This window comes from Gigantopelta aegis, chromosome 5, assembly GCF_016097555.1.
Source record: "Gigantopelta aegis isolate Gae_Host chromosome 5, Gae_host_genome, whole genome shotgun sequence".
Taxonomy (NCBI): domain Eukaryota; kingdom Metazoa; phylum Mollusca; class Gastropoda; order Neomphalida; family Peltospiridae; genus Gigantopelta; species Gigantopelta aegis.
Genome location: NC_054703.1, coordinates 14206570 through 14230077, shown reverse-complemented (window position 1 = coordinate 14230077; position 23508 = coordinate 14206570). Strand labels below are relative to the sequence as shown.

The following is a 23508-nucleotide window of genomic DNA, read 5'->3' as shown; positions in this document are numbered from 1 at the left end:
TCTAAAAGTAATTTCTATCATTGAAAATATGATACTAACTTGTCACATTATTTTTAATCTTTGTTTTTTTCTTCTTGTGGATATAAAATACATTTAATTTCTTAAACTACATGGAAGTAAGTTTTGTGTGTACATATATTTTTATTTTTTTTTAAAAGAGAGAAAAAAAAGAAGATATTAAAGGACTAATATATGTTTGTTTTGAGAGTACAGGTATTTTGGCTCATAATCTATTATTAAGTATATTTTGGTGGGGTGGGGGATTTGTACTTTGTCATAAAATAAATATGGTTTAGGTTGTCATTCATCAAATACCGGTACATGATTAAGTTAAAACGAAAACAAATCAGGGTTTTATCACCTATGTTTCTAGACTGATAATGGGCACCATTCTACAGAGGCCATGTCTTTTTGTCTTGCCAATTTTGGAGTAAAAAAAATTTCCAATCTGAATGTAAATCTCATTCACTTGACAAACCTTCCCTCCCCAATAACGTTTTGTAATGCACAATAGATCTATTTATTTGAATAAACACAAGTATATGTATCTACTTATATATAGCATTACGTTTTTAATTCTAAATTGGCTTGATAAGATGTTTTGAAATGAAACTGAAAATTCCCAATTTCTGATAAAACAACGCCAACATTCCCAATTTCAAAGCCATGGGTGTCAAGTCAAATTATTGAAATAAAACCCTGCAAATTTAAAAATCAGTTCCAATAGAAAAGAAATCCAATAACAATGGGTCTTCAGACAAACTTGTATCATGCATGTACCTGTACAATGTAATTACAAATTGCTTGAAAAACAAAAGTGACCAGTAGATGGACGCAAATTAATTTCTGAGCAAAAATACGTTGATGTGTTTTCCATTTTTCTTACAATTATATCTGATCCTGTTATACAGTGTATCTGTATATTATACAAACAAAAATAAAAATAAAAACATATTAATAATAAAAATAATAATTCTGATCGTCTTTGAATTTCCAGTCTAGTAGTTCTAGCTCCTTGCATTCTCTTTCTTCTAACAACTTAATTAACTTTTAATTAATGATCTGGTTATCTATACTCTCTAACTCTGGGGTTTACCTGTTCCACACATAATATAATTATATATGCAAAATATATATGGTTATACATGTATGGTGTGGAACGTAGACCACTAGTAAAGTGCTTGCCTGATGCGCTGTCGGTCTGGGATCGATCTCCGTGAGTGAGATCATTGGGCTGTTTTTCATTTCAGCTAGTGCTACACAGGGCTGGCTCTGGCTATGTAGAACATTTTGCCAAATTATCTATTAAATGCCAAAAATTGTAGAAACCTACAAATATTTTCAACAAAATTCAATTATTACATGCAATTCTTTCGCCAAATTAAAATAAAATTTGCCAGTTGTTTTTAAAATTCGCAATTGCCGAATTTGGTAAATGACAGAGGTATCTCTGCTACATCTACGGGTAGTAAACATGTTTGTGGGATGCTGCATATAAAAGATCAATAGTTTTTTATTTGGAAAATAAAATTATACGTAAATGACTTCAAAAAATGGCGGTAAACTTCAGAGTTAGAAACACTGCTAGCTTAGGCTTTTTACAAATGCTTTCTTTAGCTCAGCTCTTGCATACTAACAATTACGTTTGCTGCTTTAGTTTACTAATACACATAGCTATAGTTTTTATTTTACGTTAAATATTGAATATATTTGTTGTTTTGTTTTTGTTTAAAAAAAAGAAGAAAAAAAGGTTTTTAATTGAAATTTTCTTTGATGTTGTTTTTTTCTTGTAATATTTGAACTGCATGTGATGGTAAGTAAATGAAGTTTTGTCTCGGTTTCATTGTTACATGTAGTATACTGAAGGGGAAAAAGAAAACACAAATAGTTACAAATGTTCACAAGACTTTGATAATTTTAATAGATAGAAACAAAAAATAATGATAATCATTATCAAAGTGAATATTTTTATATAAAACTAAGTTCGACAAATATACTAGCCCTTGGAACCGGCTGGTGATATATTTGTTCTGGACTAGAGGAAATAAGTGTTTCTGCCAGAAAGAAAATTCTGGGTATGGCGCTATGGAATTGAATGCAACCACAGTCAGCAGAGGGTATGGGGGGCCTCCCCAAGAAAGATATAGGTTTAAGTTCAGAGTTAGGGTCAAGGAAATCATACAGTAATGATAGAGTAATTAATTTTGTCAAAAAGTTAACTTAAAAAAAAAAAATTAATCTGCAAAAATATTTGGGTATGGTGCCATGCCCGTTTTACCCTCTGGCAGAAACCCTGGAAATATTATCCACTGTACTACTATAATACATAGGGCACTAGCCAGAGATTCTGTGAGGGCTAGTGACTTTCTCAAACATTTGTCAGACACTAAAATCAACGGAAACTAAGTTGGTAATCGCATTTCGTTTGCTTGGTATATTTGAGGAAGAGGAGGAGAAGGTGTCTACAGGTACACACAGGTGAGATGTAATATAGGCGGGATTACATGTGTCTTACCTTTCAGAACATAGCAGAAGCCTTGGAATATATTAGATATATATACCTTGTAAGTTGTACAAACAGTATATAGGGATGAGAAATTTTCTGCGGAATTTCCGCAGATTTTGTTTCGTTCAGGATTGATGAAAATTTATCATATTTTCTAAATCTGAAATGCCAGATGACAGCACCTGTGATATTAAAAAACATTTTAAAATCTGTAATTTTAGCATGCCCAAAATAGGATTGAACTATAACTAAAGTGCCCCTGACACTCACAAAAACTCTTACATTGTATATGGCAGTATGCTTGCTCTTCAATTTTGATAGGCCAGGAAATAACAAATTTGAATTAAAAAAAAATTCAAGTGAGTGTCCTCTTCGTTTCCCATTCAATATAGCCTTTGCCTTTGAACATCGTCTCTGATCTCTGTCCTGATCCAAATAAAATTCAGCTCTTTTTCTCATTTGTCATTGTCATTCCTGTTTACATATATTGTATGTTCTAATCTGAAGCTGGTCCATTAATATTTACAGAAAAGATGTTAGCGTGGTATTGAAAGGGTTAAAAAAACAACAACTATTTTTGGTGTGCAATTTGGAAAATAATCGGCCCAGGAAATAAATAACTTGTAGTAAATTCCATAGTAAGAAAAAAAAGTGTTCCCTGTGAGACGGACTATATAGTTTGTATGGTAGAATGCTCCGCTCACATTACTATTTATAGAATTAAAACTCTCTCGGTTGGACAACTTTGGATGTCATGCATCCTAGTGGCAACATGTAGCCCAGTGCTAAAGCATTCACTTGATGTCAGTCTAGGTTCGATCCCCGTCAGTGGACCTATTGGGCTATTTCTTGTTCCAGCCAGTGCACCACGACTGGTACATCAAAGGCTGTGGTATGTGCTATCCTGTCTTTGGGATGGTGCATATAAAAAATCCCTTGCTGCTAATCGAAAAGAGTAGCCCATGAAATGTGATCCATAACCATATGTCCTACGCCATATAACCGTAAACAAAATGTGTTTGAGTGCATCATTAAATAAACCATTTCCTTCCTTCCTTCCATATAACCGTAAATAAAATGTGTTGAGTGCGTCATTAAATAAAACATTTCCTTCCTTCCATCTTCCTTCATGCATCCCAATCAGTGCACCATGACTGGTGCATCAAAGGCTGTGGTACGTTCTGTCCTGTCTTTGGGAACGTGCATATTAAAGATACCTTGCTACAGGGACTAATGAGTAGGTTTCCTCGAAAGACCAAATGCATACTTCTCAAGTGTTGAATATTCTGTGACAGTTTTGGAATGTAAGGTTACAATGAATTTGAAATCCAATGTGTTGGTACCTAGCAACATTAGAACATAAAACATAAATGTATGTAAGTGTTAGATCTGGTGAACTGTTTGATATGGAGAAGGGGAGCTAACTCTTGAGAGTTTGCTTCAGGTACCAGTGTGATTGGTCCCAGTCACCCGATCCCCCTGTGTATAGAACGCTTTGGAAACCAGATACCTCAGCAACCAACCTCGGCTAACCTCAATCATTACCCCAGTGGTAAGTGTCATGCAGGGAGGTTACCCTTCAATGCTGGGAGTTCACTCACCTTGCATTGCAGGGAGGTAACTCTTTATTGGAAGGAGGTAACTCTGCAATGCAGGGATAACTTTGTAATGCAGTGAGAGAGCTCCTGTTATTTTACAGGGAGATAACTTTGTAATGCAGGGAAATAAATCCTGTTATTTTACAGGGAGATAACTTTGTAATGCAGTGAGATAACGTTTGTTATTTTACAGGCAGATAACTGTAATGCAGTGAGATAACTCCTATTAGTTTACAGGGAGAAAACATTGTAATGCAGTGAGATAACTTCTGTTATTTTACAGGCAGATAACTGTAATGCAGAGAAATAACTCGCTAAAACTTAATGTACATGTAAGAAAATTAACTTACACATTGTTGAAACCTTCCTTACAAGTCTCAGGAATACCTTTCATGTTGAATGGGCCACAGTTTCTACATCATTTGTAATTATTAATTCATGATGCTGTGTACTTCAGTTGAACCATATTATAATTATATCTTTGCATCACTTTGTACATATTTTACATGGAATTTCTAGAACGCATTCATCATCTTACAGGGGCGGGAGTTAGCTCAGTCGGTTGAGTGCTCGCTTGAGGTGCTTGCATCGCAGAATCGAACCACCTCGGTGGATCCATTCAACTGACTGGGTTTTTTTTTTTTCATTGGAACCAGTGCACCACAATTGGCCAAAAGCTGTGGTATGCGCTTTTCTGACTGGGAGGGTGCATATAAATGATCCCTTCCCGTTAAGGGAAAAATGTAGCTGGTTTCCTCTGATGACTACAAGTCTGAATTACCAAATGTTTGACATCCAATAGCCGATGATTCATTAATCAGTGTGCTCTAGTAGTTTCGTTAAACAAAACTTCTTCTTTTTTTCATCCAACATGTTTTTTCTTGTGTAATTAATGCTATATTTGATTTTCCTATTTTGGAAATTTTTTATTTCTTTACATCCTTATTATGATTCTGTCAGAATACTTTTTTTAAAATCCCAAAATTAAATTCCTGATTTCATGCGTAGGGTTTTTATATATTCATACATCTCCATTGTATAACATTTCAACTGCTTTTCATTTGTTTTGGTCATGGTTGCTAGGTGGTGGACTTTTACAAGACTGTCGCTGTTACTAAGGCATTTTACAAGACTGTCACTGTTACTAAGGCATTTTACAAGATTTCGTCACTGTTGCTAAGACATTTTACAAGACTTTTAAACTGTTACTAAGGCATTTTACAAGACTGTCACTGTTACTAAGGCATTTTACAAGATTTCGTCACTGTTGCTAAGGCATTTTACAAGACTTCGTCACTGTTACTAAGACATTTTACAAGACTGTGTCACTGTTACTAAGTCATTTTACAAGACTTTGTCACTGTTACTAAGGCATTTTACAAGACTTCGTCACTGTTACTAAGACATTTTACAATACTGTGTCACTGTTACTAAGTCATTTTACAAGACTGTCACTGTTACTTAGTCATTTTACAAGACTGCATCACTGTTACTAAGTCATTTTACAAGACTGCATCGCTGTTACTAAGGCATTTTACTAGACTGCATCACTGTTACTAAGTAATTTTACAAGACTGCATCGCTGTTACTAAGGCATTTTACAAGACTGCATCACTGTTACTAAGGCATTTTACAAGACTGCATCGCTGTTACTAAGTCATTTTACAAGACTGCATCACTGTTACTAAGTCATTTTACAAGACTGCATCACTGTTACTAAGTCATTTTACAAGACTTTGTCACTGTTACTAAGGCATTTTACAAGACTGCATCACTGTTACTAAGGCATTTTACAAGACTGCATCACTGTTACTAAGTCATTTTACAAGACTTTGTCACTGTTACTAAGGCATTTTACAAGACTGCATCACTGTTACTAAGTCATTTTACAAGACTTCATCGCTGTTACTAAGGCATTTTACAAGACTTTGTCACTGTTACTAAGGCATTTTACAAGACTGCATCACTGTTACTAGTCATTTTACAAGACTGCATCACTGTTACTAAGTCATTTTACAAGACTTCATCGCTGTTACTAAGGCATTTTACAAGACTGCATCGCTGTTACTAAGGCATTTTACAAGACTGCATCACTGTTACTAAGGCATTTTACAAGACTGCATCGCTGTTACTAAGTCATTTTACAAGACTGCATCACTGTTACTAAGGCATTTTACAAGACTGCATCGCTGTTACTAAGTCATTTTACAAGACTGCATCACTGTTACTAAGTCATTTTACAAGACTGCATCACTGTTACTAAGGCATTTTACAAGACTGCATCGCTGTTACTAAGTCATTTTACAAGACTGCATCACTGTTACTAAGTCATTTTACAAGACTGCATCACTGTTACTAAGTCATTTTACAAGACTTTGTCACTGTTACTAAGGCATTTTACAAGACTGCATCACTGTTACTAAGTAATTTTACAAGACTTCATCGCTGTTACTAAGGCATTTTACAAGACTTTGTCACTGTTACTAAGGCATTTTACAAGACTGCATCGCTGTTACTAAGTCATTTTACAAGACTGCATCACTGTTACTAAGGCATTTTACAAGACTGCATCGCTGTTACTAAGGCATTTTACAAGACTGCATCGCTGTTACTAAGGCATTTTACAAGACTGCATCGCTGTTACTAAGGCATTTTACAAGACTTTGTCACTGTTACTAAGGCATTTTACAAGACTGCATCACTGTTACTAAAACATTTTACTAGACTGCATCGCTGTTACTAAGGCATTTTACAAGACTGCATTGCTGTTACTAAGGCATTTTACAAGACTGCATCGCTGTTACTAAGGCATTTTACAAGACTGCATCGCTGTTACTAAGGCATTTTACAAGACTTCATCACTGTTACTAAGGCATTTTACAAGACTGCATCACTGTTACTAAGGCATTTTACAAGACTGCAGCGCTGTTACTAAGGCATTTTACAAGACTGCAGCGCTGTTACTAAGGCATTTTACAAGACTGTCACTTTTACTAAGGCATTTTACAAGACTTCGTCATTGTTACTAAGTCTTCGTCATTGTTACTAAGTCATTTTACAAGACTGTCACTGTTACTTAGTCATTTTACAAGACTGTCACTGTTACTAAGTCATTTTACAAGACTTCGTCACTGTTACTAAGTCATTTTACAAGACTGTCACTGTTACTAAGCCATTTTACAAGACTGTCACTGTTACTAAGTCATTTTACAAGACTGTCACTGTTACTAAGTCATTTTACAGGGTGTATACTACCAAATCAAATCCCATAGACGACAATAGTAACATATGTGGGTAAAACTCCTACCTGCAACGTATCAACCGACATAAACGCCACAGATATAAATACTACCACCCCTCACACTTAAATTGAATCAGAAAAAAATGGGGGTCAAGCTGCTCGTTTCTGAGATAACAGGTAGCGTCTATGACTACCCTAGTTCCGCACAAAATTCGAGTACTTTTTTTTTTACAGGTACCCCATACATGTTTCAAGCACAAGGCTACTTGACACATTGGTACTAGATGAAATAAAATTGCTCTTTTTTTTTTAACCCAGATAAAACTATTATTTTTTACAACCAACACACTCACATTTATAACCAATCACAGGACTTGTGGTGTTCACTTCTCTATCAAAAATTCGGTGCACCTCGAACTTTGACCCAGCCGGAAGTTATTGGTCTAGTACTACCTATAAGACTTCGTCACTGTTACTAAGTCATTTGACAAGACTTCGTCACTGTTACTAAGTCATTTTACAAGACTGTCACTGTTACTAAGTCATTTTACAAGACTTTGTCATTTTTACTAAGTCATTTGACAAGACTTCGTCACTGTTACTAAGTCATTTTACAAGACTCTCACTGTTACTAAGTCATTTTACAAGACTGCATCGCTGTTACTAAGTCATTTTACAAGACTGCATCACTGTTACTAAGGCATTTTACAAGACTGTCACTGTTACTAAGTCATTTTACAAGACTGTCACTGTTACTAAGTCATTTTACAAGTCTTCGTCACTGTTACTAAGTCATTTTACAAAACTTCGTCACTGTTACTAAGGCATTTTACAAGACTTTGTCACTGTTACTAAGGCATTTTACAAGACTGCATCACTGTTACTAAGTCATTTTACAAGACTTTGTCACTGTTACTAAGTCATTTTACAAGACTTTGTCATTTTTACTAAGTCATTTTACAAGACTGCATCGCTGTTACTAAGTCATTTTACAAGACTGCATCACTGTTACTAAGGCATTTTACAATACTGTGTCACTGTTACTAAGGCATTTTACAAGACTGTGTCACTGTTACTAAGGCATTTTACAAGACTGTGTCACTGTTACTAAGTCATTTTACAAGACTTTGTCACTGTTACTAAGGTATTTTACAAGACTGTTCCTCAGGAAATTGTCATCATTCATAAAAAAGAAAAGAAAAAAAATAGCACATTTTATCATTCAATGTGTTTGTGTACATGTATGCCAGTCTCTTCTGTTTTTTTCCGCGTGTTGTTGGTTGCTTCAGTCTATATTGTATGCGTTTGACGGTATGTAGCATCATCATGTAGCATGGCCATGAACAGCTTGCTTTGACCATGTGTGTTAATTTCATTTGATTTTTTTTTTTTTTATATCATTTGTAACTAGTGATTCACAGGGCCGGTATGTGTGGTTTGACCATGTTCACTCAGGTGCGTGTACAGACAACTGTACTTTGATTCTCACATGTAAATATTCATTGGTATCAGTATTTTTTGTCAGTGCGTGAAAATTTGGTACACTGTAGGGGTTTTTGTTGGTTTCGTCTCACTCTTCATATTGGATACAATTTGCCAGGCCATGCATACAGTTGAGTCATCATTGGCTTTCGTCCCGAATAGAATGAAAGTCATGGCGCACATTTTTAATAGATAATTATTTCCTATGAAACAGCTAATAATACTTTCAAACGTTTTTTAAATAATATACAGACAGACATATAAGGTTGTGTCATCACTTTTAATTTTTGGGATCAATCCTCGTTGGTGGACTCATTGGGTTATTTCCCGTTCCAGTCAGTGCACCATGACTGGTATGTCAAAGGCCATGGTATGTGCTTTCCTGTCTATCGGATGATGCATATAAAAGATTCCTTGCTACTAATGGAAAAATGTATCTGGTTTCCTCTCTGAGTCTACATGTATATGTCAAAAAGTACCAAATGTTTGACATCCAATAGCCGATGATTAATTAATTAATGTGCTCTTGTGGTGTCGTTAAATAAAACAAATTTAAATTTTTGCATTAAATTTAATATATTTACATGGCTTACACAAATGTTGAATTTTCAGAGCCCTGAATTATGAACTTTTGATAAGTTCCTTGTGTTGGGAGAGGCCTCAATGTAGCTAGGCTAACGCCTGTTGATCAGTCCCCAGACTGCAAAGCGGAACGGCAATAAATATTGCTTAAAAAGCAAGTCCCTTCTGTTTTGGTCATACTGACATTTGGAATATGGTGACTCAAATGTATTTCACACAAAATTAACTATAATTCAGAAACATTGATTATGGTGACTTCGTAACAATACACAATCTACTGGGCGAGACATAACCCAGTGGTAAAGCGTTCGCTTGATGCGCGGTCAATTTGGGATCGATCCCCATCAGTGGGCCCATTGGACTATTTCTCGCTCCAGCCAGTGCACCACGACTGGTACATCAAAGGCTGTGGTATGTGCTATCCTGTCTATGGGATGGTGCATATAAAAGATCCCTTGCTGCTAATCGAAAAGAGCAGCCCATGAAGTGGTAACAGCGGATTTCCTCTCAATATCTGTGTGGTCCTTAACCATATATCTGACGCCATATAACCGTAAATACAATGTGTTGGGTGCACCGTTAAATAAAACATTTCGTTCCTTCCAATACACAACCATGTAGTTGATATGTGTTTTGTCATGTTAATGTAATATGCATACTGTGTATTATATTGTGTTGCTGCATTGTGGTAACAGTAAAAGGCGTACATATTGCTGTTTTTATATACTTACCCAGGTTCCACGACAACGTGGGTTGGAGACAGTACGGCTACCTATGCTCCTAACCTGACTGCAGCTCCGTATTGTAAGTTCACATTCATTTGTCAGTGGCGGATCCAAAAAATCCATTTAGGGGGGGAGCTCCAATGACGTGAGGCGGAATGCTGAGGGAACTTTTGGGCAAGATTTGGAGGGGGATCGTACAAAAAAAAAGAGAAGAAAATTAATATATAATAAAATTGTAACTGTCGCAAAATTTTGGAGGGCGGGCAGGTCCCTGGGTCCTCCACCCTAGATCCACCTCTGTTTGTAATTAAAAGAAATGCTGGGTGGGGGGGGGGGGGGGGGGGACATTGACTTCAAAAAAAACAATTTGACATTTTGCCTATATGTTAAGATTTCATGTATGATACAATGTATTTGTGTGTCTATACATTTAAAAAAGAAAAGAAAAAAAAATACCTATAGGTAATTACAACCAGATTTTATGTGTGTAGTATATGTATTTAATAACTGTGGATGTACAATCAAATAAAAAAAAAAGGGGGGGAAAAAGATTTCTTCAAAGGTTTAGTATGAGCGAAGTACATTTATAGTTTATGGATGTATGATCAAATAAAAAAAGAAGGTGAAAAAAATGTCTTCAAGAGTTTAGTATGAGTGAAGTATATGTGTACAGTTTTTGTATATGAGGTACCTGTCTGGCACATTTTAGTAGATAATTTGTGATTATTATTAGCGTTAGGAAGTGTTTTGAATTTCAGTCGTTTTGCACCAGTCCGTTAATGTTTGGTCATACAATCAGTTAGAATTATATGAACTTAACTTACTCAACCAAAGAAAGATTTAATTTATAACGATTATGTACAATATGCCTATTATATCAACCACTGCAATTAAGAAAACGTCCAGAGCAAAAAACAAGCAGTGGAATTTTTTTTATAATATAGTCCAAAGAAAAGAAGAAAAAAAGTTGTGGAGAATGATAAAATGCCACGGCATTGTCGATTGCCATGGGCAATTTCAGGGCTTGTATATTCACTGGAATACATTCTAGAATTGCCTATATATAGAGAGGATACTCCCCGAGTGTCTTGTGATATCATAATTTATGAGCACGAGTTCATAAAAGTATCAACGAGTGCTCATAAATTATGATATCACAAGACATGGGGGGGGGGGGGGTATTCTTTTTATCATCCATTATCATTCTTTTCATTTGCGACAGTTGTAAACAATGTCAGTAATGTGGGTTGAATGTCAGCGGTAGACTCGCTAACTAGCAGAAGGGCAGTGGCGTGATGTCACTAATGGTAGGCTTAGCGCTGAAACTAACACAGTGACGTAACAAACCATTGTCTTGTTATTAAAATGTGAGCAATCAAGATTATAAGAAGTGATATCGCAAATTATCGTGCCAGCGATATCTCCGACAAAAGCCTTTAATGGATGATAAAACTAGATATTAGCTATTGAGTATCTTTTTCTTTACATACACATAAAACCAAACCAAGGACTTTTGCATATCAGTCCCTTCAGCAAATCTGTAAGAATGATTATTGTTAACATTTTCTACAACCATTAATTTATCAATTTTGTAATCAATACACACATGGTAGAACCGAATCAATTGATTTTCAATTATAATCGTCATAGAGACGTCACTAATCATTATGCTGCCTAATACAAGTAAAGATACGTTTACATATATGTACATTTTTCGTGAATCTGTAAATCTGTGAATGATCAAAATAATGTGACTGCTGTTTCTGTGTTTTCATGGTATCTGTGCATGTAATTTCTAGAGCCGCTTTTTGAGCATTTTTTTCGCATATTCACGGACTACATAAAAGTGAAATCCCACAAGAAATGAAGGAAGGAAATGTTTTATTTAACGACACACTCAACATGTGCATTTTATTTACGGTTATATGGCGTCAGACATATATATGGTTAAGGACCACACAGATATCGAGAGAGGAAACCCACTGTCACCACTACTCTTTTCGATTAGCAGCAAGGGATTTTTTTATGTGCACCATGCCACAGACAGGATAACATGGCCTTTGTTACACCAGTTGTGGAGCACATGGCTGGAATGAGAGATAGCCCAATGGGTCCACTGACCTACCGCGCATCAAGCGAATGCTTTACCACTGGGCCACAAGAAATGATGAAATACTGCAGAAAGCATCATCATCTATATGGGAAACAAGTCTAAACTTACCAATGTTCCTACCGTCTCCGTTTGAAATAATGAAATACTGCAGAAAGCATCATCATCTATATGGGAAACAAGTCTAAACTTAACAATGTTCCTACCGTCTCCGTTTGAAATGATGAAATACTGAAGAAAGCATCATCATCTATATGGGAAACAAGTCTAAACTTACCAATGTACTTACCGTCTCCGTTTGAAATGATGAAATACTGAAGAAAGCATCATCATCTATATGGGAAACAAGTCTAAACTTACCAATGTTCCTACCATCTCCGTTTCAAATAAGGGGTGGGACATATCCCAGTGGTAGAGCGCTCGCTCGTTGCGAGGTTGGTCTGGGATCCAATCTAATTAAAATTAGCTCCACTATTACATATGGATCTAACACCAGCCAGTTGGAGCTCATGTCCACCAATCAAAACCTTACTTGCAGAATCCTGCCAGTGATTTAAAAATAATTTGAAAACATTCCGAATTATCCTGAGGGTATACATGTTTTGTGTGAATTACGAATGCCTTAAAACATGTTTTATTTTATAAAATAAATAATTTGTAATGTAAAACTGAAGACTGATTTTTTTTTTTTTTTTTTATAAATAAATAAATAATTTTTAATGTAAAATTGAAGACTGATAACGTATTGGTATAGTTCGCTATACTGCGGCCACTAAAATAGACTCGCCCGATATTTTTAGAATTTGTATGCTCCCAAATAACGTTATAAAAGGCATAGTGTGATTGGTCAATATTTAAATTATTATTTACAGAAGAAATGTTACCTGGACATTGGGGACTACGCAGTGTTGTTTTAAATCACTGGCAGGATTCTGCAAGTAAGGTTTTGATTGGTGGACATGAGCTCCAACTGGTTGGTGTTAGATCCACATGTAATAGTGGAGCTAATTTTAATTAGATTGGTCTGGGATCGATCCTGTCAGTGGGACCATTGCACTATTTCTCACTCCAGCAGGTGCACCACGACTGGTACATCAAAGGACGTGGTATGTGCTATCCTGTCTATGGGATGATGCATATAAAAGATCCCTTGCTGCTAATCGAAAACAGTAGCCCATGAAGTGACGACAGCAGGTTTCTCTCTCAATATCTGTGTGGTCCTTAACCATATGTCTGATGCCATATAACCGTAAATAAAATGTGTTGAGTGCGTCGTTAAGTAAAACATTTTCTTTCTTTCTTTCCTTTTGAAATTCATTTCTGTCATTCTATCTTCATGAATGGTGTATACGCGCACAGGTATTGAAACGACAGATTCACGGTTTCACGCAGTACGTACACAGAAAATGTACATATATGGAAACATAGCTTAATAGCCGCTGATTAAACAGTGCACTGGTAAACATAACATTCCTTTCTTTTGTTTTGTTTGCAGGGAATGCCACACAGATGTCTCCGGACGTTCAGTCTCTTCCTCCCCTAACAACACAACCAGGTAAAGGTTTATTTCTCGTCATTGTCCTCTCAGCAACAGATTGGGGTGGGGGGGGTGTGTGTTGGGGGTGGGGAGAGGAGGGTCAGTCTCTTCCTCCCCTAAAAACACAACCAAGTACATGTTTGTTTCTCATTATTGTCCTCTCAGGAACAGATCGGGGGGTGGGGAGAGGAGGGTCAGTCTCTTCCTCTCCTAACAACATGACCAGGTACACGTTTGTTTCTCGTCACTGTTCTCTCAGGAACAGATTGGAGGGTGGGGGGGGGTGGCAGAGGTTAGGGCCCGAACTTACTAATTTGTCACCAATGGCAATTTTTTTTTTTTTTTTTTTTGCTGTAGACAAAATGCTTAACGACAGCAATTTTGAACCTGTAACTTAAGCAACAAATATAAAAATCAAGAAAGAGTCACTTCAACCAATAATTTTTATCCATCAGCAAAAAACTGCGATCGGTCAATCCCTTGACCGACTACAGTTCATATTGCAACTACAGCAATTGTCATCTGTGCATTCGTTAATTTCGAGCCCTGAGGCCTGCATGCAACTTTCCATTTTTAGTTCCCTCCCGATTCAATTGGAGGGGACTATAGGTTTATTTCCATCCATCCATCCATCAGTCTGTCCCACATAGTTTTCCGGGTATTTTTTTTTAACAATGCCTCAAAGTTATATTTGTGTATAGCTTTATCATGTACTGTTACAAATCATGTTTTGACTTTTATGGCGATTTACTCATTTTTGACAGAGTTATGGGCCCTTGAACTTACTAGATACGAAAATTTGTTTTCCGGCCTTCCTTTTTGCATTGTCTTAAGATATTGAGGTCAGGTTTTGTGTAAAGGTTTGTCATGTACTGTTACAGATCAAGTAAGATCATTAAGTGCATAAACGTAAAATAATTAATGGCAAAACAAATATGGCAGGCAAAAAGATCTCCCGGCCTGTGGTGATGTTGACCGATTAGTGAGTTATATGACAAGAATCAAGTTGTAAGAGCGCTCAAACTAGCAACTGGACAGTCGAAGAAGTCGTGACTTATGATGGGTTTGCTCAGCTTGAAAACTAATGGGTCATACAACGAGAATCGAGTTGTAAGAGCTCTCAGACTAACAACTGGACAGTCGTATAAGTCGCGATTTAAGACGGATGCACTCAGATTAACAACTAGTGGGTTATACGATGAGAATCGAGTTGTAAAAGCTCAGACTAGCAACTAGACAGTCATAGAAGTCATGAGAGCAGAAAGTTGGCCAACTTTCTACTGGCAGTTGATAGTGTGCTCCTAGCATTATACGAGAATCGAGTTGTAAAAGCACTCAGACTAGCAACTAGACAGTCATAGAAGTCATGAGAGTAGAAAGTTGGCCAACTTTCTACTGGCAGTTGATAGTGTGCTCCTAGCATTATACGAGAATCGAGTTGTAAAAGCACTCAGACTAGCAACTAGACAGTCATAGAAGTCATGAGAGCAGAACGTTGGCCAACTTTCTACTGGCAGTTGATAGTGTGCTCCTAGCATTATACGAGAATCGAGTTGTAAAAGCACTCAGACTAGCAACTAGACAGTCATAGAAGTCATGAGAGCAGAAAGTTTGCCAACTTTCTACTGGCAGTTGATAGTGTGCTCCTAGCATTATACGAGAATCGAATTGTAAGAGCTTAGACTAGCAACTAGACAGTCATAGAAGTCATGAGAGCAGAAAGTTGGCCAACTTTCTACTGGCAGTTGATAGTGTGCTCCTAGCATTATACGAGAATCGAGTTGTAAAAGCACTCAGACTAGCAACTAGACAGTCATAGAAGTCATGAGAGTAGAAAGTTGGCCAACTTTCTACTGGCAGTTGATAGTGTGCTCCTAGCATTATACGAGAATCGAGTTGTAAAAGCACTCAGACTAGCAACTAGACAGTCATAGAAGTCATGAGAGCAGAACGTTGGCCAACTTTCTACTGGCAGTTGATAGTGTGCTCCTAGCATTATACGAGAATCGAGTTGTAAAAGCACTCAGACTAGCAACTAGACAGTCATAGAAGTCATGAGAGCAGAAAGTTGGCCAACTTTCTACTGGCAGTTGATAGTGTGCTCCTAGCATTATACGAGAATCGAATTGTAAGAGCTTAGACTAGCAACTAGACAGTCATAGAAGTCATGAGAGCAGAAAGTTGGCCAACTTTCTACTGGCAGTTGATAGTGTGCTCCTAGCATTATACGAGAATCGAATTGTAAGAGCTTAGACTAGCAACTAGACAGTCATAGAAGTCATGAGAGCAGAAAGTTGGCCAACTTTCTACTGGCAGTTGATAGTGTGCTCCTAGCATTATACGATGAGAATCGAATTGTAAGAGCTCAGACTAGCAACTAGACAGTCATAGAAGTCATGAGAGCAGAAAGTTGGCCAAGTTTCTACTGGCAGTTGATAGTGTGCTCCTAGCATTATACGAGAATCGAATTGTAAGAGCTTAGACTAGCAACTAGACAGTCATAGAAGTCATGAGAGCAGAAAGTTGGCCAACTTTCTACTGGCAGTTGATAGTGTGCTCCTAGCATTATACGAGAATCGAATTGTAAGAGCTCAGACTAGCAACTAGACAGTCATAGAAGTCATGAGAGCAGAAAGTTGGCCAACTTTCTACTGGCAGTTGATAGTGTGCTCCTAGCATTATACGAGAATCGAATTGTAAGAGCTTAGACTAGCAACTAGACAGTCATAGAAGTCATGAGAGCAGAAAGTTGGCCAACTTTCTACTGGCAGTTGATAGTGTGCTCCTAGCATTATACGAGAATCGAATTGTAAGAGCTTAGACTAGCAACTGGACAGTTGTAGAAGGCATGAGAGCAAAAAGTTGGTCAACTTTGTGCTGGCAGTTGGTAGTCTGAGACTAGCATTATACGACGAGAATCGAGTTGTAAGAGCACTCGGACTACCAACTAGTTTGTTGCAGCCCCGGAGTTCTGGTGCACGATAACGTACTTTGAGTTGGAAGAGCGCTCAGACTAGCAACTGGACAGTCGTAGAAGTGGTGACAACAGAATGTTGGCCAACTTTCTGCTGGCAGTTGGTAGCCTGAGCCAAGCATGACTGTTAGCGTTTGTTGCAGCCCCAGAGTTCTGGTGCACGATAACGTACTTTGAGTTGGACCAGCAGGTGGGTGAGACGTTCAAGGTTCCGTACAGCTGCTCCACGGAGACCGTCGATGGCTACACCGACCCATCCAGCATCGACCGCTTCTGTCTCGGACAGCTGTCCAACGTGCACCGGACAGAGGCCAGCGAGAGAGCCAGGTACGCATGGACTTTATACACTCACATACATGTGTACAACATGTTAGTGTTAGTGTATTGTAGATCGGTCCTCTCTCAAACTGTTAGTTCCTCTCGCACTCTCTCATTCTGTCTCTGTCGGTCCCTCTCTCGCTCTGTCTTTGTTCTCTGTTAGTCCCTCTCTGACTCTGTCTCTCTCAGTCTCTCTCTCATTTTGTCTCTGTTGGTCCCTCTCATTCTGTCTGTCTATCCCTTGCTCTCTGTCAGTCCCTCTCTCTCTCTCTCTCTCTCTCTCTCTCTCTCTCTCTCTCTCTCTCTCTCTCTCTCTCTCTCTCTCTCTCTCTCTCTCTCTCTCTCTCTCTCTATATATATATATATATGATGTCCTAAAAAAAATGCCTTTATTCCTCTGTTAATGTTTCTGTCTTCTTTCAAAAAATAATAAATGATAAATGAAAAAAGTGCCACAAAACCCCAACCCATCCCTATCCTTTGATTGCAGACTTCATATAGGCAAGGGGGTGCATCTGAACTACCGCGGTGAGGGCGACGTGTGGATCCGGTGTGTCAGTGACCACAGTGTCTTCGTTCAAAGCTACTACCTCGATCGTGAAGCCGGCAGGGCGCCTGGCGATGCCGTTCACAAGATCTATCCCAGTGCTTTTATAAAGGTAGGTTTCACATGGTCATTTACAGTTATGGTCCTTGAACTTAGGAATTGTTAATGTTGCAGGTGTTTGATATCCGTCAGTGTCATCGGCAGATGCAGGAACAGGCAGCAACCGCGCAGGCAGCAGCAGCCGCACAGGCAGCAGCCGTCGCAGGGAACATCCCGGGGTCGGCCGCGGTTGGAGGTATAGCCCCTGCTGTGGGTGAGTCTGTTGTGTACATGTCAGGGAACATCCCGGGGTGGGTCACAGTCAGAGGTATAGCCTTTGCTGTGGGTGAGTCTGTTGTGTACATGTCAGGGAACATCCCGGGGTGGGCCGCGGTTGGAGGTATAGCCCCTGCTGTGGGTGAGTCTGTTGTGTATATGTCAGGGAACATCCCGGGGTGGGCCGCGGTTGGAGGTATAGCCCCTGCTGTGGGTGAGTCTGTTGTGTATATGTCAGGGAACATCCCGGGGTGGGTCACAGGTCGGAGGTATAGCCTTTGCTGTGGGTGAGTCTGTTGTGTATATGTCAGGGAACATCCCCGGGGTCGGAGGGCCTTTGCTGTGGGTGAGTCTGTTGTGTATATGTCAGGGAACATCCCGGGGTGGGCCGCGGTCGGAGGTATAGCCCCTGCTGTGGGTGAGTCTGTTGTGTATATGTCAGGGAACATCCCGGGGTGGGTCACAGTCAGAGGTATAGCCTTTGCTGTGGGTGAGTCTGTTGTGTATATGTCAGGGAACATCCCGGGGTGGGTCACAGTCGGAGGTATAGCCTTTGCTGTGGGTGAGTCTGTTGTGTATATGTCAGGGAACATCCCGGGGTGGGTCACAGTCAGAGGTATAGCCCCTGCTGTGGGTGAGTCTGTTGTGTATATGTCAGGGAACATCCCGGGGTGGGTCACAGTCGGAGGTATAGCCTTTGCTGTGGGTGAGTCTGTTGTGTATATGTCAGGGAACATCCCGGGGTGGGTCACAGTCGGAGGTATAGCCTTTGCTGTGGGTGAGTCTGTTGTGTATATGTCAGGGAACATCCCGGGGTGGGCCGCGGTCGGAGGTATAGCCCCTGCTGTGGGTGAGTCTGTTGTGTATATGTCAGGGAACATCCCGGGGTGGGTCACAGTCGGAGGTATAGCCTGTGGGTGAGTCTGTTGTGTATATGTGCTGTCGGAGGTATAGCCCCTGCTGTGTGGTGAGTCTGTTGTGTATATGTCAGGGAACATCCCGGGGTGGGTCACAGTCGGAGGTATAGCCCCTGCTGTGGGTGAGTCTGTTGTGTATATGTCAGGGAACATCCCGGGGTGGGCCGCGGTCGGAGGTATAGCCCCTGCTGTGGGTGAGTCTGTTGTGTATATGTCAGGGAACATCCCGGGGTGGGCCGCGGTTGGAGGTATAGCCCCTGCTGTGGGTGAGTCTGTTGTGTATATGTCAGGGAACATCCCGGGGTGGGTCGCAGTCGGAGGTATAGCCCCTGCTGTGGGTGAGTCTGTTGTGTATATGTCAGGGAACATCCCGGGGTGGGTCACAGTCGGAGGTATAGCCCCTGCTGTGGGTGAGTCTGTTGTGTATATGTCAGGGAACATCCCGGGGTGGGTCACAGTCGGAGGTATAGCCCCTGCTGTGGGTGAGTCTGTTGTGTATATGTCAGGGAACATCCCGGGGTGGGTCACAGTCGGAGGTATAGCCCCTGCTGTGGGTGAGTCTGTTGTGTACATGTCAGGGAACATCCCGGGGTGGGTCACAGTCGGAGGTATAGCCCCTGCTGTGGGTGAGTCTGTTGTGTATATGTCAGGGAACATCCCGGGGTGGGTCACAGTCGGAGGTATAGCCTTTGCTGTGGGTGAGTCTGTTGTGTATATGTCAGGGAACATCCCGGGGTGGGTCACAGTCGGAGGTATAGCCCCTGCTGTGGGTGAGTCTGTTGTGTATATGTCAGGGAACATCCCGGGGTGGGTCACAGTCGGAGGTATAGCCTTTGCTGTGGGTGAGTCTGTTGTGTACATGTCAGGGAACATCCCGGGGTGGGTCACAGTCAGAGGTATAGCCTTTGCTGTGGGTGAGTCTGTTGTGTACATGTCAGGGAACATCCCGGGGTGGGTCACAGTCGGAGGTATAGCCTTTGCTGTGGGTGAGTCTGTTGTGTACATGTCAGGGAACATCCCGGGGTGGGTCACAGTTGGAGGTATAGCCCCTGCTGTGGGTGAGTCTGTTGTGTATATGTCAGGGAACATCCCGGGGTGGGTCACAGTCAGAGGTATAGCCCCTGCTGTGGGTGAGTGTTGTGTACATGTCAGGGAACATCCCGGGGTGGGTCACAGTTGGAGGTATAGCCCCTCAGTCATTTGTTTATATGTAAGGGGTTTTAAAATCCAAGTCAAGAATGTATATATTTTGTCCTTGAAAAGTGCTGGTGGTGAGATTTAGCTCAGTCGGTTGAGCACTTACCTGAGTTGCTTGCATCACAGGATCGAACCACCTCGGTGGATCCGTTCAACTGATTGGGTGTTTTTTTCATTCCAACCAGTGCACCACAACAGGTCAAAGGCTGTGGTATGTGCTTTCCTTTGTGGGAAAGTGCATATAACAGGTTTGAAAATTAGCAGTCACCCGGTCGCCCATGGGGACCCTTATTGGGTAACGGCGACTAAGAATTTTACAAAGGTAGTTTGTTGGGCGACCATCGATTTTAGGTCTAGTGAGTATGGTACTGGTAATCGAATGTGACAAAACACACCACATCTATATTGGCGCGAACTACAGATCTGGCAGCAGAAGACCTAGAACATGTTCTATATTTTGACAGTGCCAACATAATGAATACAGATAAAATTCATATAAAAACATATTAATTTATTAAGTATTAAACCCATACTGTCTCAAATAACACTATATTGGGGGTAAAAGTGCAGTGTAAATTAAAACAAAGATTCTTTACAAATTACCATGAAACTGTATAGGTTAACTCTCTGTTTTTTTCTGTGATACACGTTTTAAGGCAATTGATGGACATCCAAAGTAATCTAAATAACATAACCGTAATACATGATCAGGGCCGTATCTCTGCACAAATCAGAGTCGAATGAACATTTGGCAAAACAGTGGATGATTCCATGGATCTCTATCTAGGAGAGCAGCAACTCCCGAGGAAATCATTTGCTGGGAATTTCACCCCTCTTGTATCACCACAAAGTTTATTCCATCCCTCTTGCATCACCACAAAGAGGACTGCCACTTCCAGACTAGTTTATTAAAGCACGTGCAGTTCTACATTTTCTCTGTTTCTACTGCATTATCTTTTACACTGTATTGAAAATGAGATTTAATGTTTCATTTAATCGTACTTTGTAAAGAAACGTTTATTTATACTAGATTTCTTTTTCAATTTTTTCAATTTTTATTTCAGTTGGTACATGTGTGTTGTGTGTATGAGTTTAAAACTTAACAATATGTTTTTATATAAATTTTTACTTTATAAAGTTCAATGTCAGTTCATCAGTTTTCTTTAATGCAAACGGTTATTATTAAAAAAAATCACTATAGTTTTAGTTTTACCTGTGCAGTTAAATTCCAATGTAATAATTGGAGGGCTAGTTGAATTTGAGAAGGGCCAGTAAGATTTTTCTTCAACTGGCCCTGCTGGCGACCTTGGTTTTCATGCTAATTTTCAACCCTGATATAAAAGCTCCCTTGCTGCTAATGGAAAAATGTAGCGGGTTTCCTCCGATGAGACTTTATGTCAGCCTTACCAAATGCTTGACTTGACATCCGATAGCTGGTGATTAATAAATCATTGTACTCTAGTGGTGTCGTTAAACAAAACAAACTTTAACTATACTTTATTATAAAGTTAACCTTTAAAGTTTGTTTTGTTTGATAACACCACTAGAGCACTAAATCAACTTCTCCCCATGGTGGGGGGGTTCAACTCCCGTCGGTAGAGCACCTACATAGGATACTTGAATTGTAGGATTGAGTCAACTCAGACTGGGGTTTTTTTCAGGCCCAATTAGTGCATCACGACTGGTATATCAAATGTTGTGGTAGGTGCTGTCCTCTCTATGTAATAGTGCATATAAAACATCACTAAATTTTATGGTGTTCTTTAAGTTCAAGAACCATGTTGTCACTGAACGTTACCTTGGTGGACTCATTCTCTAATTGGGTGTTTTTTTCTTCGTCCCACCCAGTGCTTCATGACTGGTATATCAAAGGCCATGGTATGTGCTGTGCTGTTTGTGGGGAAAGTGCATATAAATGATCGTTTGCTGCTAGTGAGAAAATGTTGCTACTTTCCTCTAAGATACCAAATATTTGACATCCAATATCTGATGATTAGTAAATCAGATATGTCCTAGTGGTGTTGTTAAACTAAACAAACATTAACTTTTTAATTTTTTCTTGTCCCCAGGTCTGTCAGCGGCAGCCGGTATTGGTGTCGACGATCTACGCCGCCTGTGTATCCTGCGACTGAGTTTTGTGAAGGGCTGGGGGCCGGACTACCCGCGGAAGAGTATTAAAGAGACGCCGTGCTGGATCGAGGTGCAGCTACACCGCCCCCTACAGCTCCTGGATGAGGTCCTGCAGTCGATGCCCCTCAACGACCCCAGGCCGCGCGGATTCTTCCTCGGATGAGGGGAGATAACGCCACAGATCTGCGATGGAGAAGGACATGGATAATTCATCAAACAAATATGGCGGCTTTTTTTCTCTTTTTTTGGCATTTAGCAAATTATTGCCATTTTTAAATGTTATCTGCGGTGATTTAATCTGACAGAAATGCAGATGGTAATATGGATTTAAGTCTGGTTGGTTGGTGGGGTGGAGTGGGTGGTGGAGACTAGTTGTTGATTCCATCTAGAGGGGTGACCGGTTGTTATGTTGCCAAATATTTTCCTGTTCGTCATTGTTTAGGAGAGCTTTTTTGCAGGACCATATGAGCCTCTTTATTTTTCATCTGTGACTTGTTATAAATTTGTGACTGGTGACAAGTGATAACATCTGCAGACTTCAAATTAGTGGACTGTTCCACTATCCAGTATGGGTTGCAGGTTCTGACCGAGAACAAGTGTGAAGACAATGAAATTGGTGATTCCACTGTGTACAAGTAGGGATCACAAGTTGTGACGGTGATTACTCTGTAGACATGATAAAGTGGGTTATTCCACTACTGTGTAAGGGTTGCAGGGTGTGACATGCTTGTATTTATGCCATTCAGTTATATGAAGCTGGTATTAATGTTAATAAGAATACTGGGGAATTTTGTTATATGCTTCCTTTGAACTGTTAATTTTGGCATGTCGTCGCATGTTATGAATATAGGAGTCTACCATTGCCGTTTTTCCTTTTTTTTAATTTTGATATAATGGTAATTAGTACAAATAGTAAACAGACAATACTCATTTATGGTAAAAATGCAGTTGCAAATTAAAATGTCATGTTCTTGTGACAGTACATACTGCTGATAGCTGTGACAAAATTTGAGGAGATTCCATTAATATGTCAGTGGTGTCAGGTAGTGGAATATAACATGCCGTGTAAACCCATTCATTCTCTTTCAAGATATTTACTAATTGTGACGATTGTTGGGAGATTCCATTCTGAGAACGAGACATGTTGTATTTTAAACACACTGACACTACCTGTTTGGCTGCTGCATAAAATATCCACTGTTATTTTTAAAGCTGGGATTTTTTTTTGCAGTAAATTACACATTATACATTACTTCCAACTTGCTGCTTACAGGGCTGGAACTTAACGGCGGCACCGATGGCAATCGTTGAGATATAAATTGACGTAGG

The 23508-nt window shown here is 39.6% G+C and overlaps 1 protein-coding gene across 2 annotated transcripts in view; it reads left to right on the top strand.

The window, feature by feature from the left end:
* Window positions 1-23041, top strand: part of LOC121373512 (mothers against decapentaplegic homolog 4-like) — a 42914-nt gene extending 19873 nt beyond the window's left edge. For both annotated transcript variants that reach the window (XM_041500184.1, XM_041500183.1), the window contains exons 7-12: window positions 10145-10213; window positions 13740-13799; window positions 16899-17082; window positions 17564-17732; window positions 17795-17933; window positions 22119-23041. In XM_041500184.1, the coding sequence (XP_041356118.1) occupies window positions 10145-10213; window positions 13740-13799; window positions 16899-17082; window positions 17564-17732; window positions 17795-17933; window positions 22119-22342 (845 nt within the window). In that variant the 3' untranslated portion in view covers window positions 22343-23041. The remainder of the gene's footprint in view (window positions 1-10144; window positions 10214-13739; window positions 13800-16898; window positions 17083-17563; window positions 17733-17794; window positions 17934-22118) is intronic.
* The last annotated feature ends 467 nt before the right edge of the window (window positions 23042-23508 follow it).